Here is a 20,568-nt window from a genome sequence, read left to right as displayed (position 1 = left end):
AGGTGCTCGGATGTACTCATTACATTTTTTGCGTCACATTTTTGGCACCGGTTACACCGCCAATAAGCATGCGGGGATTGCCTGCACGTCACTGTAATGCCGTAGCCATCTTGGTTGTGGCAATAACCCCTTAAGCCCCGAGGGTGGTTTGCACGTTAATGACCGGGCCAATTTTTACAATTCTGACCACTGTCCCTTTATGAGATTATAACTCTAAAAAAGCTTCATGATAGTTGTAGAAATCCTTTGATAGTACCTGCGTTTGTTTGTGAAAAAAACAGAAATTTGGCGAAAATTATGAAAATTTCGCAATTTTCCAACTTTGAATTTTTATGCAATTAAATCACAGAGATATGTCACACAAAATACTTAATAAGTAACATTTCCCACATGTTTACTTTACATCAGCACAATTTTGGAACCAAATTTTTTTTTGTTAGGGAGTTATAAGGGTTAAAAGTTGACCAGCAATTTCTCATTTTTACAACACCATTTTTTTTTTAGGGACCACATCTCATTTGAAGTCATTTTGAGGGGTCTATATGATAGAAAATACCCAAGTGTGACACCATTCTAAAAACTGCACCCCTCAAGATGCTCAAAACAATATTCAAGAAGTTTATTAACCCTTCTGGTGCTTCACAGGAATTTTTGGAATGTTTAAATAAAAATGAACATTTAACTTTTTTTCACAAAAAATTTAATTCAGCTCCAATTTGTTTTAGTTTACCAAAGGCAACAGGAGAAATGGACCCCAAAAGTTGTTGTACAATTTGTCCTGAGTACACCGATACCCCATATGTGGTGGTAAACCACTGTTTGGGCGCATGACAGAGCTCGGAAGCAAAGGAGCGCCATTTGACTTTTCAATGCAAAATTGACTGGAATCGAGATGGGACACCATGTTGCGTTTGGAGAGCCCCTGATGTGCCTAAACATTGAAACCCCCCACAAGTGACACCATTTTGGAAAGTAGACCCCCTAAGGAACTTTTCTAGAGGTGTGGTGAGCACTTTGACCCACCAAGTGCTTCACAGAAGTTTATAATGCAGAACCGTAAAAATAAAAAATCATATTTTTTCACAAATTATCTTTTCGCCGCCAAATTTTTATTTTCCCAAGAGTAAGAGAAGAAATTGGACCCCAAAAGTTGTTGTACAATTTGTCCTGAGTACGCTGATACCCCATATGCGGGGGTAAACCACTGTTTGGGCGAATGGGAGAGCTCGGAAGGGAAGGAGCGCCGTTTGACTTTTCAGTGCAAAATTGACAGGAATTGAGATGTTACGCCATGTTGCGTTTGGAGAGCCACTGATGTGCCTAAACATTGAAACCCCCCACAAGTGACACCATTTTGGAAAGTAGACCTCCTAAGGAACTTTTGACCCACCAAGTGTTTCACAGAAGTTTATAATGCAGAACCGTAAAAATAAAAAATCATATTTTTTCAAAAAAATTATCTTTTCGCCCCCAATTTTTTATTTTCCCAAGGGTAAGAGAAGAAATTGGACCCCAAAAGTTGTTGTACAATTTGTCCTGAGTACGCTGATTCCCCATATGTGGGGGTAAACCACTGTTTGGGTGCATGGGAGAGCTCAGAAGGGAAGGAGCGCCGTTTGACTTTTCAATGCAAAATTGACAGGAATTGAGATGGGACGCCATGTTGCTTTTGGAGAGCCACTGATATGCCTAAACATTGAAACCCCCCACAAGTGACACCATTTTGGAAAGTAGACCTCCTAAGGAACTTTTGACCCACCAAGTGTTTCACAGAAGTTTATAATGCAGAACCGTAAAAATAAAAAATCATATTTTTTCAAAAAAATTATCTTTTCGCCCCCAATTTTTTATTTTCCCAAGGGTAAGAGAAGAAATTGGACCCCAAAAGTTGTTGTACAATTTGTCCTGAGTACGCTGATTCCCCATATGTGGGGGTAAACCACTGTTTGGGTGCATGGGAGAGCTCAGAAGGGAAGGAGCGCCGTTTGACTTTTCAATGCAAAATTGACAGGAATTGAGATGGGACGCCATGTTGCTTTTGGAGAGCCACTGATATGCCTAAACATTGAAACCCCCCACAAGTGACACCATTTTGGAAAGTAGACCCCCTAAGGAATTTATCTAGATGTGTTTTGAGCGCTTTGACCCACCAAGGGCTTCACAGAAGTTTATAATGCAGAGCCGCAAAAATTAAACAAAAATTTTTTCCCACAAAAATTATGTTTTAGCCCCCAGTTTTGTATTTTCCCAAGGGTAAGAAGAGAATTTCGACCCCAAAAGTTGTTGTCCAATTTGTCCTGAGTGCGCTGATACCCCATATGTGGGGGGGAACCACAGTTTGGCCGCGTGGGATGGCTCGGAAGGGAAGGAGCGCCATTTGGAATACAGACTTAGATGGAATGGTCTGCAGGTGTCACATTGCATTTGCAGAGCCCCTAATGTACCTAAAGAGTAGAAACCCCCCACAAGTGACACCATTTTGGAAAGTAGACCCCCTAAGGAACTCATCTAGATGTGTTGTGAGAGCTTTGAAGCCCCAAGTGTTTCACTACAGTTTGTAACGCAGAGCCGTGAAAATAAAAATAAAAATTTCCCCAAAAAATTATTTTTTAGCCCCCAGTTTTGTATTTTCCCAAGGGTAAGAGGAGAAATTCGACCCCAAAAGTTGTTGTCCAATTTGTCCTGAGTGCGCTGATACCCCATATGTGGGGGGGAACCACTGTTTGGCCGCATGGGAGGGCTCGGAAGGGAAGGAGCGCCATTTGGAATGCAGACTTAGATGGAATGGTCTGCAGGTGTCACATTGCGTTTGCAGAGCCCCTAATGTACCTAAACAGTAGAAACCCCCACAAGTGACCCCATATTGGAAACTAGACCCCCCATGGAACTCATCTAGATGTATTGTGAGAACTTTGAACCCACAAGTGTTTCACTACAGTTTATAACGCAGAGCCTTGAAAATAAAAAAATCTTTTTTTCCCACAAAAAATATTTTTAGCCCCCAGTTTTGTATTTTCCCAAGGGTAACAGTAGAAATTGGACCCCAAATGTTGTTGTCCTATTTGTCCTGAGTACGCTGATACCCCATATGTTGGGGTAAACCCCTGTTTGGGCACACGGGAGAGCTCGGAAGGGAAGGAGCACTGTTTTACTTTTTCAACGCAGAATTGGCTGGAATTGAGATCGGACGCCATGTCGCGTTTGGAGAGCCCCTGATGTGCCTAAACAGTGGAAACCCCTCAATTATAACTGAAACCCTAATCCAAACACACCCCTAACCCTAATCCCAACAGTAACCCTAACCACACCTCTAACCCTGACACACCCCTAACCCTAATCCCAACCCTATTCCCAACTGTAAATGTAATCTAAACCCTAACCGTAACTTTAGCCCCAACCCTAACCCTAACTTTAGCCCCAACCCTAACTGTGGCCCTAACTCTAGCCCTAACCCTAACCCTAGCCCTAACCCTAGCCCTAACCCTAACCCCAGCCCTAACCCTAACCCTAGCCCTAACCCTAGCCCTAGCCCTAACCCTAGCCCTAACCCTAACCCTAGCCCTAACCCTAACCCTAGCCCTAACCCTAGCCCTAACCCTAATGGGAAAATGGAAATAAATACATTTTTTTAATTTTTCCCTAACTAGGGGGGTGATGAAGGGGGGTTTGATTTACTTTTATAGCGGGTTTTTTAGCGGATTTTTATGATTGGCAGCCGTCACACACTGAAAGACGCTTTTTATTGCAAAAAATATTTTTTTGCGTTACCACATTTTGAGAGCTATAATTTTTCCATATTTTGGTCCACAGAGTCATATGAGGTCTTGTTTTTTGCGGGACGAGTTGTCGTTTTTATTGGTAACATTTTCGGGCACGTGACATTTTTTGATCGCTTTTTATTACGATTTTTGTGAGGCAGAATGACCAAAAACCAGCTATTCATGAATTTCTTTTGGGGGAGGCGTTTATACCTCATTTAAATCAATTTTTTATGTTTTGGCGCTTTTATACGATAAAAACTATTTTATAGAAAAAATAATTATTTTTGCATCGCTTTATTCTCAGGACTATAACTTTTTAAATTTTTTGCTGATGATGCTGTATGGCAGCTCGTTTTTTGCGGGACAAGATGACGCTTTCGTCGGTACCATGGTTATTTATATTTGTCTTTTTGATCGCGTGTTATTCCACTTTTTGTTCGGCGGTATGACAATAAAGCGTTGTTTTTTGCCTCGTTTTTTTTTTCTTACGGTGTTTACTGAAGGGGTTAACTAGTGGGCCAGTTTTATAGGTCGGATCGTTACGGACGCGGCAATACTAAATATGTGTACTTTTATTGTTTTTTTATTATTTAGATAAAGAAATGTATTTATGGGAACAATATTTTTTTTTTTTCATTATTTAGGAATATTTTTTTTAATTTTTTTTACACATTTGGAAAATTTTTTTTTAACTTTTTTACTTTGTCCCAGGGGGGGATAGTACAGATCGGTGATCTGCCAGTTTGCACAGCACTCTGACAGATCACCGATCTGTCTGAGAGCAGTGCAGCGTTACCAAGTGCCTGCTCTGAGCAGGCACTTGGTAAGCCACCTCCCTCCCTGCAGGACCCGGATGCCGCGGCCATCTTGGATCCAGGTCCAGCAAGGAGGAAGGAGGTAGGAGACGCTCGCAGCAACGCGATTACATCGTGTTGCTGCGGGGGGCTCAGGGAAGCCCCCTCCCTGCGCGATTCTTCCCTATACCGCCGGCACATCGCGATCATGTTTGATCGCGGTGTGCCGGGGGTTAATGTGCCGGGGGCGGTCCGTGAACGCTCCTGGCACATAGTGCCGGATGTCAGCTGCGATAGGCCTATGACGTACTATCCCGTCGGTGGGAATTAAAGCCCAACCCACCTCGACGGGATAGTACGTCATATGGGATTAAGGGGTTAATGTGATTGGCTGGCCGTGTGACATCAGGGGTTATAAAAGAACAGGCGTCGTCCGGCTCAACACACTGACACCATTACACAACTCTGTGCCACTTCGTATTGGAGGGAGAGAGTGCTTGTCAAGGCCTGTGTGTGCCCAATATAACAAATCAGAGGCCTGTAGTGTTGATTCTGGAGCTGAAGCTGAGCCATCATACTAACAGCCTTTCTATGTGCTAATCTTTTGCTTTGCTGTTTTTATCAAATACATTCTGCATTTCGTAGGAATAGGGAGAGTGGCCTAATGCAAACAGTAGACAGGGATTAGGGCTGTGCAGTGCATTGCCAAATATATAGCTGCAGTTTTTTTGGGGGGTGAAAAAATATAATATATTTTGAACTATCAAATATTACGTGCTTATGTTATTATTTTGCAATTGCTAAAAATTGTTAAAAATAATCCTAGGTTAAATTTCTCCCCTATACTTTATTCTGTGTTCTGGATTAAACATTTTGTATATCTAACACTCCAAAAAATCATTCAAAATGTTTGCATTGTTAAATTTGGCACCCATACAGAATTACATGGTCTGGGGTCCACTACTCAGACACTCAGACTGGAAGCACTTCCATTCTGAGCGGTGGACACCGCAGATCTGCACCTGGAGCTGCAGCAGTGATAGAAATTACAACTTTTTTTCTGGATTTTGCCTCTGTCAATAAATGCTTTTGTTGAATACACCAAAGTGCCACATTTTTTTACAATATTGATGATGTATTTGGTATCCTACTTGTGCACCACTTCTGTTCCAGACGTGCATTGTCTCTTTTCATAAAAAAAAATTTGCAGGCTTAAATTTCACAGCCTTATGGTATGGGGAACATGTCTGTGATATGCAACACTTCAAAAGAGAGTTTAAACATTTTGTTGGTTTAAATTTCTCACCAATACAGTATTACTTTCTTTCTGTTATGTTACGGTTTTATAAAACTCTAAGAAGCGCTTTGACAGGTGCAGGTGCCCAATTTTTTTATTTTAATTAAAAATAAACTTGGTTTCAAGAGACCTAGCAATTACAATATGTATAAGGTGTGCGATAAGGGACAGGGAAGTGGAGTGCCGATGATGGTGCACACAGATGCCGAGGACATAGTGCAGGTGCGACTACGCCTTTTGCTGGAGCACAAGAGACTTGCCCATCAATGACACAGATTCCTGTCCCACTTTGCAGGGAGGCATATACACCACTTCTGAAGCTAGAGCAGTGCGAACAGGTGGTTGATTGGATAGCAGGCTTGGCAACACTACCCAGGCTTGCACACACGGTCCACTCTCACCAGCATACATTCTGAATCACTTAATTCTCTGCCTGATCCTCCTTCCTCCCATCATGTTGAGTCCCAAGAAACTAGAGATCCCCTACTAGGAAACTCCAAAAAGGTCCTTACTTTTCTTTTCAATGTTCTTTTTATTGAATTTTAATGCAAACAAACACAAACTTTTATAAACAACAGCTCAAGGAAATGAGTATAATCATTACAACTATTAGATGAATGAATTTCAAGAATGTCTATCGTTCAATGTAGGAGCCTCTTAAACTTGAGCTAGATATACAATAAATGAGTAAGAACAGATAAGGTCTAGTACTTCTTTTTACCAGAGCGCTAAGCTCAGTTGCTTTAAAATAAAAACTGTAGTATTAGGGGGGAGAGAGTAGAGATATTCATAGACAAAGATAGAGGGGGTATACATAGAAGTATGGAAGTAGGGGGGATAAGAGGGAGATGCATCATGTTTTAGTTTTGGTGTCAGAGAGATTTATTCCTTTATTGTCGTTGACACCTCTCTGAAGGCAATCCAGGGGTTCCATATCTCCTTAAACTTTGTATGTATATGATTTACTAAGGACACCACCTCAGCCATGTGGTATAGTTGGTCTATTTTCTTTAGTAATTGTTGAGAGTTTGGTATGTTCGTGGTCTTCCAATATGTGGGGATTAATAGTTTGGCAGCAGCCAATATATTTTGGGCTAGGATGGTAGCACGTGGGTGTCCATGCCACACAGTAAAGTTCAGGAGTGCAATTTCTGGTGTTAGATTCACTTTTTTCCCTATGATGTCTTGAATGGTTCTCTCCGTCAGCGACCAAAAGTTACGTATGTTCGGGCATGTCCACCATATGTGGAGGTAGTCACCGTCTTCGGACTTGCAATGCCAGCAATTAGCATGAGAGCTCGTCCGCCAAGATTGGATTTGTGTTTGTGAAATATACCACAAAAAGGTCTTTACAACAAAATTTCTTGATTGTGGCCTCTCAAACTGCATGCTCCAAGAGGGACATGAGGGCATGCTGTTTAGTGACTTAAAGCAGCCACGGCCACAAGAAGATGACGGTGGGGAAGGGCAACTTTTGGCTAAGGAGAAAGATGATGATGAGACACAGTTGCTGCTAAGCCTTGTTAAGTTACAGGTGTGATGAGACACAGTTGTCGATAAGTTAGCTTGTTGTTGTCAAGTGTGGAGGACCAGGGTGCAGAGGTGGAAGACGAGGTGGTGGATGACAAAGTCAGTGACCCAACCTGGGAAGCTGGCATGCAGAACAAGGCCAGCAGCCATGAGGCAAAACACTGGCACAGATACCTCCTGCCCTGCACCTATCCTTGCACATTCTGACTTACCATCATCAGGCAATTCTAAATCTTTGTCTCAGCACAGCGTTCAGCTGTCCCTACCCCAGGCCTCAGAACGAAAGAGAAAGTTTGCAGCTCAGGCACGGGTACAAAGGCTAAGACAGGCTGCTTACGGTGGAAATGTTGCTGTTTTGGCTGGTTGACATGGTGAATTTCCACTGACTCATGGCAGCAGCCATCCCTCGGTACTCAGTCCCCAGCTGCCACTTTTTCTTTTTCGGTGTTGCATGCCAGCCTTGCACCAGCATGTGTCCATGAAAATCACCTATGCCCTTACCAGCGCACTTACTGGAATTGTTCACTTAGCAACTGACATGTGGACAGGCGCTGGTGACCAGGGAAGCCAAATTTCTCTGATGGCACACTGGGTGAACATTGTGGAGGCTGAGGCCTAGTCTGTTATGATAAGGTAATTCAGTACCACAATGGACATATAGGTCAGAGCACATACAGTGACCTGACAATAACCCAAAAACATATAACGAGCTCTGAGACGTGGGAACTCTGCTGACCGCAATCCCTAATCCTCTCCAACAACACTAGAGGCAGCCGTGGATTGCGCCTAACGCTCCCTATGCAACTCGGCACAGCCTGAGAAACTAGCTAGCCTGAAGATAGAAAATAAGCCTACCTTGCCTCAGAGAAATACCCCAAAGGAAAAGGCAGCCCCCACATATAATGACTGTGAGTTAAGATGAAAAGACAAACGTAGAGATGAAATAGATTTAGCAAAGTGAGGCCCGACTTTCTGAACAGAGCGAGGATAGGAAAGGTAACTTTGCGGTCAACACAAAACCCTACAAAAACCACGCAAAGGGGGCAAAAAGACCCTCCGTACCAAACTAACGGCACGGAGATACACCCTCTGCGTCCCAGAGCTTCCAGCAAGCAAGAAAAAACAAATAGACAAGCTGGACAGAAAAAAACAGCAAACAAAATAGCAAAGCGGAACTTAGCTATGCAGAGCAGCAGGCCACAGGAACGATCCAGGAGGAAACAGGTCCAATACTAGAACATTGACTGGAGGCCAGGATCAAAGCACTAGGTGGAGTTAAATAGAGCAGCACCTAACGACTTCCCATATCACCTGAGGAAGGAAACTCAGAAGCCGCAGTACCACTTTCCTCCACCAACGGAAGCTCACAGAGAGAATCAGCCGAAGTACCACTTGTGACCACAGGAGGGAGCTCTGCCACAGAATTCACAACAGTACCCCCCCCCCCTTGAGGAGGGGTCACCGAACCCTCACCAGAGCACCCAGGACGACCAGGATGAGCCATATGAAAGGCACGAACAAGATCGGGAGCATGGACATCAGAGGCAAAGACCCAGGAATTATCTTCCTGAGCATAACCCTTCCACTTAACCAGATACTGGAGTTTCCGTCTTGAAACACGAGAATCCAAAATCTTCTCCACAATATACTCCAACTCCCCCTCCACCAAAACCAGGGCAGGAGGATCAACAGATGGAACCATAGGTGCCACGTATCTCCGCAACAATGACCTATGGAATACGTTATGTATGGAAAAAGAATCTGGAAGGGTCAGACGAAAAGACACAGGATTAAGAACCTCAGAAATCCTATACGGACCAATGAAACGAGGTTTAAACTTAGGAGAGGAAACCTTCATAGGAATATGATGAGAAGATAACCAAACCAAATCCCCAACACGAAGTCGGGGACCCACACAGCGTCTGCGATTAGCGAAACGTTGAGCCTTCTCCTGGGACAAGGTCAAATTGTCCACTACATGAGTCCAAATCTGCTGCAACCTGTCCACCACAGTATCCACACCAGGACAGTCCAAAGACTCAACCTGCCCTGAAGAGAAACGAGGATGGAACCCAGAGTTGCAGAAAAACGGCGAAACCAAGGTAGCCGAGCTGGCCCGATTATTAAGGGCGAACTCAGCCAAAGGCAAAAAGGACACCCAGTCATCCTGATCAGCAGAAACAAAGCATCTCAGATATGTTTCCAAGGTCTGATTGGTTCGTTCAGTCTGGCCATTAGTCTGAGGATGGAAAGCCGAGGAAAAAGACAAGTCAAAGCTCATCCTACCACAAAAGGCTTGCCAAAACCTCGAAACAAACTGGGAACCTCTGTCAGAAACGATATTCTCTGGAATGCCATGTAAACGAACCACATGCTGGAAGAACAATGGCACCAAATCAGAGGAGGAAGGTAATTTAGACAAGGGTACCAAATGGACCATCTTAGAGAAGCGATCACAGACCACCCAAATGACTGACATCTTTTGAGAGACGGGAAGATCTGAAATAAAATCCATAGAGATATGTGTCCAAGGCCTCTTCGGGACCGACAAGGGCAAAAGCAACCCACTGGCACGAGAACAGCAGGGCTTAGTCCGAGCACAAATCCCACAGGACTGCACAAAAGTACGCACATCCCGCGACAGAGATGGCCACCAAAAGGATCTAGCCATTAACTCTCTGGTACCAAAGATTCCGGGATGACCAGCCAACACCGAACAATGAACCTCAGAGATAACTTTATTCGTCCACCTATCAGGGACAAACAGTTTCTCCGCTGGGCAACGATCAGGTTTATTAGCCTGAAATTTTTGCAGCACCCGCCGCAAATCAGGGGGGATGGCAGACACAATTACTCCCTCTTTGAGGATACCCACCGGCTCAGATAAACCCGGAGAGTCGGGCACAAAACTCCTAGACAGAGCATCCGCCTTCACATTTTTAGAGCCCGGAAGGTACGAAATCACAAAGTCAAAACGGGCAAAAAACAGCGACCAACGAGCCTGTCTAGGATTTAACCGCTTGGCAGACTCGAGATAAGTCAAGTTCTTATGATCAGTCAAGACCACCACGCGATGCTTAGCTCCTTCAAGCCAATGACGCCACTCCTCGAATGCCCACTTCATGGCCAGCAACTCTCGATTGCCCACATCATAATTTCGCTCAGCAGGCGAAAACTTCCTGGAAAAGAAGGCGCATGGTTTCATCACCGAGCAATCAGAACTTCTCTGCGACAAAACAGCCCCTGCTCCAATCTCAGAAGCATCAACCTCGACCTGGAACGGAAGCGAAACATCTGGTTGACACAACACAGGGGCAGAAGAAAAACGACGCTTCAACTCTTGAAAAGCTTCCACAGCAGCAGAAGACCAATTGACCACATCAGCAGATTATGCAACACCAAAAAGCGAATAACCTCCTGATGTGCAGGAGCCATGCACATGGTCAGCTGGGTCCAGTACTGAGGCTTATTCTTGGCCAAAGGCGTAGCATCAATTCCTCTCAATGGAATAGGACACTGCAAGGGCTCCAAGACAAACCCACAACGCCTAGCATACTCCAAGTCCATCAAATTCAGGGCAGCGCCTGAATCCACAAATGCCATGACAGAATACGATGACAAAGAGCAGATCAAGGTAACGGACAGAAGAAATTTTGACTGTACCGTACCAATGGTGGCAGACCTAGCTTAGTGCGCTTAGGACAATCAGAGATAGCATGAGTGGAATCACCACAGTAGAAACACAGCCCATTCAGACGTCTGTGTTCTTGCCGTTCAACTCTGGTCAAAGTCCTATCGCACTGCATAGGCTCAGGTTTAAGCTCAGGTAATACCGCCAAATGGTGCACAGATTTACGCTCACGCAAGCGTCGACCGATCTGAATGGCCAAAGACATAGACTCATTCAGACCAGCAGGCATAGGAAATCCCACCATGACATCCTTAAGGGCTTCAGAGAGACCTTTTCTGAAAATAGCTGCGAGCGCACCTTCATTCCATTGAGTGAGTACGGACCACTTTCTAAATTTCTGACAATATACCTCTATCTCATCCTGACCCTGACACAGAGCCAGCAAATTTTTCTCTGCCTGATGCACTGAATTAGGCTCATCGTACAGCAATCCGAGCGCCAGGAAAAACGCATCAATATTACTTAAAGCAGGATCTCCTGGCGCAAGGGAAAATGACCAGTCTTGAGGGTCGCCACGCAAAAAAGAAATAATAATTCTCACTTGTTGAACTGGGTCACCAGAGGAGCGAGGTTTCAAGGCCAGAAACAGTTTGCAATTATTTTTGAAATTCACAAACTTGGCTCTATCACCATAAAACAAATCAGGAATAGGAATTCTTGGTTCTAACATAGGCTTCTGAACCACCAAATCTTGAATCTTTTGTACATTTATAACGAGATTATCCATTGAAGAGCACAGACCCTGAATGTCCATGTCCACACCTGTGTCCTGAACCACCCAAATGTCTAGGGGAAAAAAAAGGCAAAACACAGTGCAGAGAAAAAAAAATGGTCTCACAACTTCTTTTTTCCCTCTATGGAGAATCATTAGTACTTTTGGCCTCCAGTACTGTTATGATAAGGTAATTCAGTACCACAATGGACATATAGGTCAGAGCACATACAGTGACCTGACAATAACGGAAAAACATAGAACGAGCTCTGAGACGTGGGAACTCTGCTGACCGCAGTCCCTAATCCTCTCCAACAACACTAGAGGCAGCCGTGGATTGCGCCTAACGCTCCCTATGCAACTCGGCACAGCCTGAGAAACTAGCTAGCCTGAAGATAGAAAATAAGCCTACCTTGCCTCAGAGAAATACCCCAAAGGAAAAGGCAGCCCCCACATATAATGACTGTGAGTTAAGATGAAAAGACAAACGTAGAGATGAAATAGATTTAGCAAAGTGAGGCCCGACTTTCTGAACAGAGCGAGGATAGGAAAGGTAACTTTGCGGTCAACACAAAACCCTACAAAAACCACGCAAAGGGGGCAAAAAGACCCTCCGTACCAAACTAACGGCACGGAGGTACACCCTCTGCGTCCCAGAGCTTCCAGCAAGCAAGAAAAAACAAATAGACAAGCTGGACAGAAAAAAACAGCAAACAAAATAGCAAAGCGGAACTTAGCTATGCAGAGCAGCAGGCCACAGGAACGATCCAGGAGGAAACAGGTCCAATACTAGAACATTGACTGGAGGCCAGGATCAAAGCACTAGGTGGAGTTAAATAGAGCAGCACCTAACGACTTCACCACATCACCTGAGGAAGGAAACTCAGAAGCCGCAGTACCACTTTCCTCCACCAACGGAAGCTCACAGAGAGAATCAGCCGAAGTACCACTTGTGACCACAGGAGGGAGCTTTGCCACAGAATTCTCAACACTAGTCACACCCTGGCATGGCACATGTGCTCCCGATGCCAATGATTGCTGGTCCTACCTCAACCAGGGTTTCCTCCTACTCCTAAAGAAGTTCCTACCCCCTCCTGCTCCTCCTCATATTCCATCTCCGATATGCTATCTCAGAGCAAGTCATCCACATCCGCGAGAAGCTGGAAGCTCTGCAGCACTGCCTTAGCGAAGCGGAAACAGGCTCTGATGAACCTCATTTGGCTAGGAGACAAAACTGGACACTCTGGCAGAGTTACTTAAAGGAATAACAGACTAGATAGAGCTGTGTTTTTTGTCATTGAGCCTCCAACCAGGCATGGTCGTGTGTGATAATGGGCATTACGTGGTGGCAGCTGTGAAGCTTGGCAAGCACACGTACCATGCTTTGTATATGTGCTCAACTTGGTAGTTCAGCGGATTCTGAAAACATACACAAATCTGCCAGAGCTTCTGGACAAAGTATTGCTGTGTCAGAGCCAATTCCCGCAAGACTGCTACTATGATGCCATAGTCAGGGCAACGATCCCGTTTCTGTGCCTACTTAAACAGTTGCTGCTCACAATTAAATACGAAGCTTTGCATGGAGACCAAGTGTGGATGGAGGAAGACATAACACAGAGAGATTGTAGCCAATGTAGCCTCATCTCATCTTCTCAGTGCAGATTCAGTAACAATGAGGAGATGGACGCCGAGGAGAAGGAAGAGGAAGAACAGGATCTGGTGGCTAGTGAAACAGAGGCTAGTAGCTACACAACCTTCATCCCGTCTCTCCTTTGTGGATGGGCTGAGGATGGAAATGAGGAGGAAAAGAGGGAGGAAGAGGTGATGGAGAGTCGTCATCATGGTGGAGACAGGGAAGTGTTGGCTGTATGGAGCTTGGCACATATGGCCGACTTTACACACTGCTGTTTTTCCATGATCCTCATATTACATTCATCTTGGCCAAAAAAAGTACTTGTTGTTCACCCTGCTAGACCCATACGAGAAGGAGAACTTTGCATTTCTTCTTTGTGAGGTGGAGAGGTCTTCTAAAATGGTGCCATACTAAAAAGCCATTGTGGAAAATATGTTGAAAAAATTTCCTTCAGACAATGCTAGCAGCAGGGGGCAAGCTTCCGTGCCTAACCAAAATGGAGGAGAAGTCAGAGACAAACACAGCAGAGGCAGGGGTACGCTTTTAAAAAGTGTGGGACAATATAATGACACCAGCCCAGACATCAGGGCCACATGATCTGGTATTTTTGACAAGGAGTGAAAAGTTTTTAAAGATGGTCAAGCAATACCTGGCCAACCAAACCAGCATACTCACTAATTCTTCTGCAACCTTCAGGTATTGGGTTTCAAAGCTGGACACCTGGCGTGAGCTGTCCCTCTATGCCTTGGATGTATTGGGATGCCCTGCCATTAACACCTTGTCTGAGCAGATTTTTTTGTACCACAGTGGGGTCATAACAGACAGATGCTTTCATCTGTCAACAGAAAGTGCTGACAGGCTCACTCTGATAAGAATGAACAAAGCCTAGCTTAGGCCCATATTTTACAAACCAACAGATGATAGCAGCACATAAAGTATTTTAATGTTCTATATTTCAATGAGGTGTGCTAGTTGTTGCCTTCTAGGGTCTATGGATTACTCTACTTATAATTTGTTCCTGGCTTTGCACTTCATGCAAAGCCTTTATGAGTGTGGGAATACCACAATTATACTTTGTTCACAATATTTGAATGAGGCAATACAGTTTGTGCCTTCAAGGGTGTATGGATGACTCTGCTTTTAATGTTTGGCAGGATTTGCACTTAATGCATAGCCTTTAATCTAGCAGTCTAATACATGACAACAGAATCTGTGTGAAGCTTTCCTTTATGCCTAATACAGGGTGCATCTGAGTCCCTCTGAGTCCATATTTTGCAGGTCTTGTTTTCTTCATAAATTAAACTGAAATTTCATTTTTTTAAAATAAAAAATCAATTTTGGTTTTCTTTAATTATAATTTTTAATCCTTTTAAAATGTTGTCTTATATACAAGTCATTGTACGGGAAAACATGTTTCTTAACATTTTATTTCCTGTAAAATGCAATTTCTCGTTGGTTTTGCATGATTTATTGTCACACCGTAAAGTGGAGTAAAAGTGTGACAACATTGTTTTCTGCAGTGATCTGGGAGTCAGAGATGATTCTGGACACATATGCCAAAACTGTATCTTGGTAATTATTTTTTGTCTTCTTGTGATTGTCTTTGCTTTAAACATTGTTTTTTTTTCTCAGAAAAAAACATACATCACATAAATAGTAAAAATTGGTGTCAATGCAGCCTTTCCAACAATTCCAGGGGTCATAGACATAAGGTTTGTAAAAACTTGGTGAAACATTTGTAGCATTGGGTGATTTTTGAAACAGTATACATTATAGAAAGCCTATAAAGAAGAATTTATGGGGAAACATGATTACAATAAAATTAAACTTGTTCTACCAGATTGCAATAGATATAATTCTAAGGAGAACAAATGATTGTCTCACCTCTGTGCAGTATATCTGTTTTGGACATTTGTCAACAAATACTGATAGGCCTGTGTCTTCACAAGTGTAAAGAACACATGGATCTTCTGAATCCCTGATGGTTTCACCTATCTAAAATAGGATAAAACAGTAATTTAAAAACAGTAAGTAAAGCAATATTGTTGTACAAGTACATTTCCACTATGTGTTAAAAGGGTTGTCCTGCCTCGTGATATTGATGAACTCTATCAATATCAGATCAGCAAGCATCTGACTATTGTAAACAACAGAACGAAACCAGAATAGCTTCTGATCACCATTTTGAGGCTGTTGTCGAGAAATACAGTTCAGCTCCTATCTAACAGTGAACAAAGCCGTAATGGTCTAGCTATGTCCTTTGTATACATTTGGTCAGACCTGAAAACAACTAGCCCTCATGATAGGTCAACAATATCATATGTCGTGGAACCAATATGGATAAATAACAAGGGGGGTACGAAGTACTAAACCAAAAACATGTAGAGAAAACCAACTAAAAATATATTTTATTAGCAGTGATATAGTAAAAACAAATATTAATATACAAAAAAAGCACCCAAGTGAGGATATTAAACAGGGAATCAGGGCAAAGGTCTATAAGGAATGATATTACTAAACCTATAACTCCCCCTAGTAGGCCATATGATCTGATGGCCTACCTGACAGCAGAGGTTGGCACCCTAATTTTGCGATGTGGCGCCCCGCTAAATGACGACTGTCCCTTCAATCCGTTAATCCCTATATACAAAATATATACACAGAAACAAAAGAATAGATGCACTCAGACCCATATATTGGATCAAGTGTCTCTGCAATTGCCAACACTAAGCAGTAGCACACCTAGCTACTGATGTATAATCTCTCAGATGACTATCACTAGTTTCAAATAGGTCAATGACTTCAAATAATTATAGATAAATCCATATCTCATAAATTCTGGGTATATCCTACATTATCTTAGATAGAGGCTGCAGTATTCTATATAGGGATACAGTGGTGTAGTATCATGTCCTATTGACTCAATATAACGCAGATAAAAGATACCTTAAATTGCAAAGAGTCTGAGATAACACAATAGTGAATTCAGTAGGGAGTTGACATTAGAGATTGGGAATCCATGAACTGTAAATGTAAACTCTGAGGCTGAAATAAAATTTGGGTGGCAATTCATTGAGAGGCGTAGTGTGCAAAATGGGGTAACTTATGGAGGGTTCTGCTGTTCTGGCACCTCAGGGGCTCTATATGGCACCAGCAAACCAACTCTTTAAGGCACCAGCAGTAAAATCTGCAATATCATATGGCGCTCCTTCACTTCTGATCTATTCACTGTGCCTGAACAATATTTCTCAATTACATGTAGGGTATTGGCGCACTCAGAAGAATTTTTTAAAACAAACTGAGGTCCATTTTTTCCCATTAGCCCTTATAAAAATAAAAACTTAGGGCTAAAAGTACATTTTAGTGGTAAAAATGTAATTGTTCTGTCTTCACTGCTTACACCTGTCGTGTCAACATGTTCCCTGCACACCTTGATGAATTAATCGGGGGGGGGGGGGGTTTGGGGTGTAATTTGTAAAGTGAGTTCACTTATGGGTGGTTTCTGCAATTCTGGCACCTCAGGGGCTCTGCCAATGTGACATGGCACCCTCAAACTATTCCATCAAAATCTGAACTCCAAAAAGGCACTTCTTCCCTTCTAACCTTTGCACTGTGCCTCAACAGTAGTTTTGGACTACATATGGAGTATCTGAGAACTCAGGAGAAATTTCACATCACACTTTTTGTTTCATTTTCTCCTGTTACCCTTGTAAAATAAAAAATTGGGGCTAAAAGAAAATGTTTGTGGGAAAAATTAGATTTTTTTTATTTTCATCGCTCTGCGCTATAAACTTCTGTGAGGCACCTGAGGGTTCAAGATGCTCACTACACATCTGCATAAATTTCCTGATTGTTCTAGTTTCCAAAATGGTGTCACCTTTGGGTTTTTCCACTGTTTAGGCACATCAAAGGCTCTCCAAATGCAACATGGCTGTCTTGTTTCCAGCCATTCTTGCGTTCAAAAAGTCAAACTGTACTCTTTCCCTTCCAACCCCTGTCATGCATCCAAACAGTAGTTTTCCCCAACATATGGGGTATCGGCGTACTCAGGAGAAATTGAACAAATTTTGGTGCCCATTTTTTCCTCTTACCTTATGAAAATAAAAAAATTGGGGCTAAAGTAAAAATTTTATGAAGAAAAGTAGAATGTTCATTTCTTTTCCTTCCACATTGCTAATAAAAAATAGTTGATAAACTTTGTGAATATTGTTTTGAGGATGCAATTTTTAGAGTGGTGTAACCTTTGGGTATTTTCTGCCATATAGGCCTCCCAAAATCACTTCAAATTTGATGTAATCCCTAAAAAAGGTGTGCAAATTTTGTTGGAAAAATGAGTAAGACTATGTGCCCACGTTGCAGAATTGAAGCAGAATTTTCTGCTTCAAATCTGCTCACCCTTGGCAGGAAAAACGCATGCAGATTTATATGCGTTTTATACGCATTTTTGATGCGTAATTGACGCATTTTGCATGCGTTTTTCATGTGTTTTTCAAGCGCTTTTCTAATGCATGTCTATGGGTGCAGAATTGCTGCAAAAATAATGAACATGCTGCGTTTTTTACCGCGATGGAAAAAAACGCAGCATGGGCACATTAATTGCGGAATGCATTAGAAATTAATGAGATGCTGTTTGTAAGCAGTTTTTAAGCGTTTCTGCAGCAGAATATAGCAGCAAAAATGATTAAAATACGCAATGTGGGCACATAGCCTAATTGTTGATCAACTTTTAACTTTTCTTCCTTCCTAACAAAAAAATTATGTTTCAATATTGTGCTGATGTAAAGTAAACATATGGTAAATGTTATTTATTAATTAATTTGTGTGATATAACTCTCTGATTTAAGGGCATAAGAACTAAAAGTTTGAAAATTGCAAAAATTTCATAATTTTCACCAACTTTCTGATATTTTAAAAAATAAATGCAAGTCAAATAATAAATGCAAATTTTACCACTGTCATGAAGTACAATATGTCATAAGAAAACAATCTCATAAATTATCACTGGGATCCGTTGAAGTATTCCAGAGTTATTACGAAATAAATTGACACTGGTCAGAATTGCACAATTTGGCCTAGTAAAGAAGGTGAAAACAGGCCTGGTATTTATGGGACTAAGATTAAATAGCAATCTTTATAGTGTAATGTTTCCATTCATAAGTTTCACTTGATTCTATTCTATTTTACTAAAGAATGGATAAAAATGAAAGGATATGTCCACCTTTGCAAACATTTTTATGTTTTAAATCGTCTAACAGAAAAAATAATGATAATGTACAAAGTTGTTGAATAATAATATTTAAACCTTTAATGTCTCGCTCTATGCAGAGCTATATATTTGTAAGGTAACAGACTACAAAAATTGTGCACTTTTACGCTGCATCACTATTGTTATCTTTATGTTCCCTGCCAAGTTAGATATTGTGAACTCATGGTGTTATTACAATTGGATAAGCATGTATTACATACAAGGAAATAATTAATAACAGACACACATTTTGCTTACCTGTACCTCTGCACCATTATGTTTACATATTATTGGTTCTGTTAAAAAAATAAATTTGCTGTTACTATGACATTGTTATTAATAACTTAATAATCAATTTATGTTCAAATTCTAAGCAATAGCTAAAATCTAGCCTTTCCGTATTTTTCACTATGTAAGACGCACCGGATTATAAGACGCACCCCAAATTTTGAGTAGAAAAGTAGGAAACATTTTTTTAATAAAATGGGGGTGCTTTTTATAATCCATGCGTCTTATGGCTTACTGGGGGTGGTAGCTGCGGTGAAGCTGGGTCGCTGTTGGAGGAGGCAAGAGTGGGGTGATCCTGCAGGCCGCAGACTTGGATGAAGGGGTGTCCAGAAGTGCTTCTGTTGTCTGGTGCAGCTGCCCGGTGCTCTGCGGGTGTCTCCGATGCCCGGCGGCCCTGCAGGGGTATCAGGCGGTCCTGCTGCAGGTGTCCAGTGCTGCTCCAAGGTGCTCTGCTGGTGTCTCCGGTGCTGCTGGTGCCCAGATGGCGCTGCCCGCTGCGGTGGTCTCCGATGCTGTCAGGGTTCTGCCGACATTTTGTGAAAGGCCAGAGCCCTGGCAGTTCCATGATTTCCTGTGTGGTGGACTCCGGTAAAATGGTCTCTGGGGGAAAGGCGCATGTGCAGATGGAGATCTCGGCACCAAGATCAGATTTCAGCGTATAAATCTCATCTCCCAAGATCTCGGTGCAGAGATCTCCATCTGCACATGCGCTGCTACCCCGCCGGTCATTTTACTGGGGTTTTCTTGGTCCCCTATAGTTCTCCAGGGTGTCATAGACTTTTGGCTCCTGTTTATAGTGAGGATACTAGCGTTTGTTGCTCCTGATTGTGTCCTTACTGCGCCTCTGTTATTTGTGGAGGTGTGCGCGCTGGCCGGCGGGTTGCAGTGTCTGGTGTCGGTGCACTGGCAGTGCCAGTGGCGGGTACGCTCACTCATACAGAGGCTGCATGTAGGACTTTTAACTGGGCTGCTTTGGATGAGGCAGCTCAGGAGCATTGTTTTTTGTTTATGTCACCTTGGTTACACGTTTTCCTCAGGTCATGTGACTTGAGGTATGGGCGGTCACCTCCGCTGATTGTTTCCCTGTTCTCCGCGAGGTATTCTTGCGGTTTGATGTACGCATGCGCGTTGCTGTGATGACGCTGATAACGCCGGCTACGGTGATCGGCTCAGTAAGCTGTGGAGACTAGAGCGGGATATGACGTGAGTGGTGCGGCATGCAACAGGGTGGCCGTTTGGTGGTTAGTTGTACGCTCATTTAGCTTGTACTATCGGATAGGCTATTTATATATTTAGGCGCCGTTTATAACAGCTAGGTATTGGTGGAGTCTGCTTTATTTATGATTGGTTCACATCTCTATAGCAACGATTGATGCATCTATCTTATTGGTGGATGTAAAGGTAAACAACTTATACATTATATATAATATAGATCTTTTCCATGTCTCCTCTATGGTGTTTGTATCTGCGGTGGTGGACTTTTTTATGATATGTATCTGATGCGTGTTTTGTTATTTCTATGTGGTATTATGAGACAGGGGGCGGACCTGATGGTGATTGGTGCAATATGTGGCATCCACACTATTTAAGGCCGCTCCCCTGCATGTTTTGATATGC

The 20,568-nt window shown here is 42.7% G+C and overlaps 1 protein-coding gene across 22 annotated transcripts in view; it reads right to left on the bottom strand.

Annotated features, from left to right (window-relative positions):
- Positions 1–20,568, bottom strand: part of LOC138676110 (mucin-19) — a 769,116-nt gene that overhangs the window by 15,919 nt on the left and 732,629 nt on the right. For 21 of the 22 annotated variants that reach the window (XM_069765013.1, XM_069765021.1, XM_069765025.1 and 18 more), the window contains 2 exons: positions 18,922–18,959; positions 15,303–15,413 (listed from right to left, as the gene is read on the bottom strand). In XM_069765013.1, the coding sequence (XP_069621114.1) occupies positions 15,303–15,413; positions 18,922–18,959 (149 nt within the window). The remainder of the gene's footprint in view (positions 1–15,302; positions 15,414–18,921; positions 18,960–20,568) is intronic. The other variant, XM_069765031.1, reaches the window with a different exon arrangement.

The sequence above is a fragment of the Ranitomeya imitator genome, chromosome 4 (genome assembly GCF_032444005.1).
Source record: "Ranitomeya imitator isolate aRanImi1 chromosome 4, aRanImi1.pri, whole genome shotgun sequence".
NCBI classification, from domain to species: Eukaryota; Metazoa; Chordata; class Amphibia; order Anura; family Dendrobatidae; genus Ranitomeya; species Ranitomeya imitator.
This window is presented reverse-complemented; position numbering and strand designations above follow the sequence as displayed.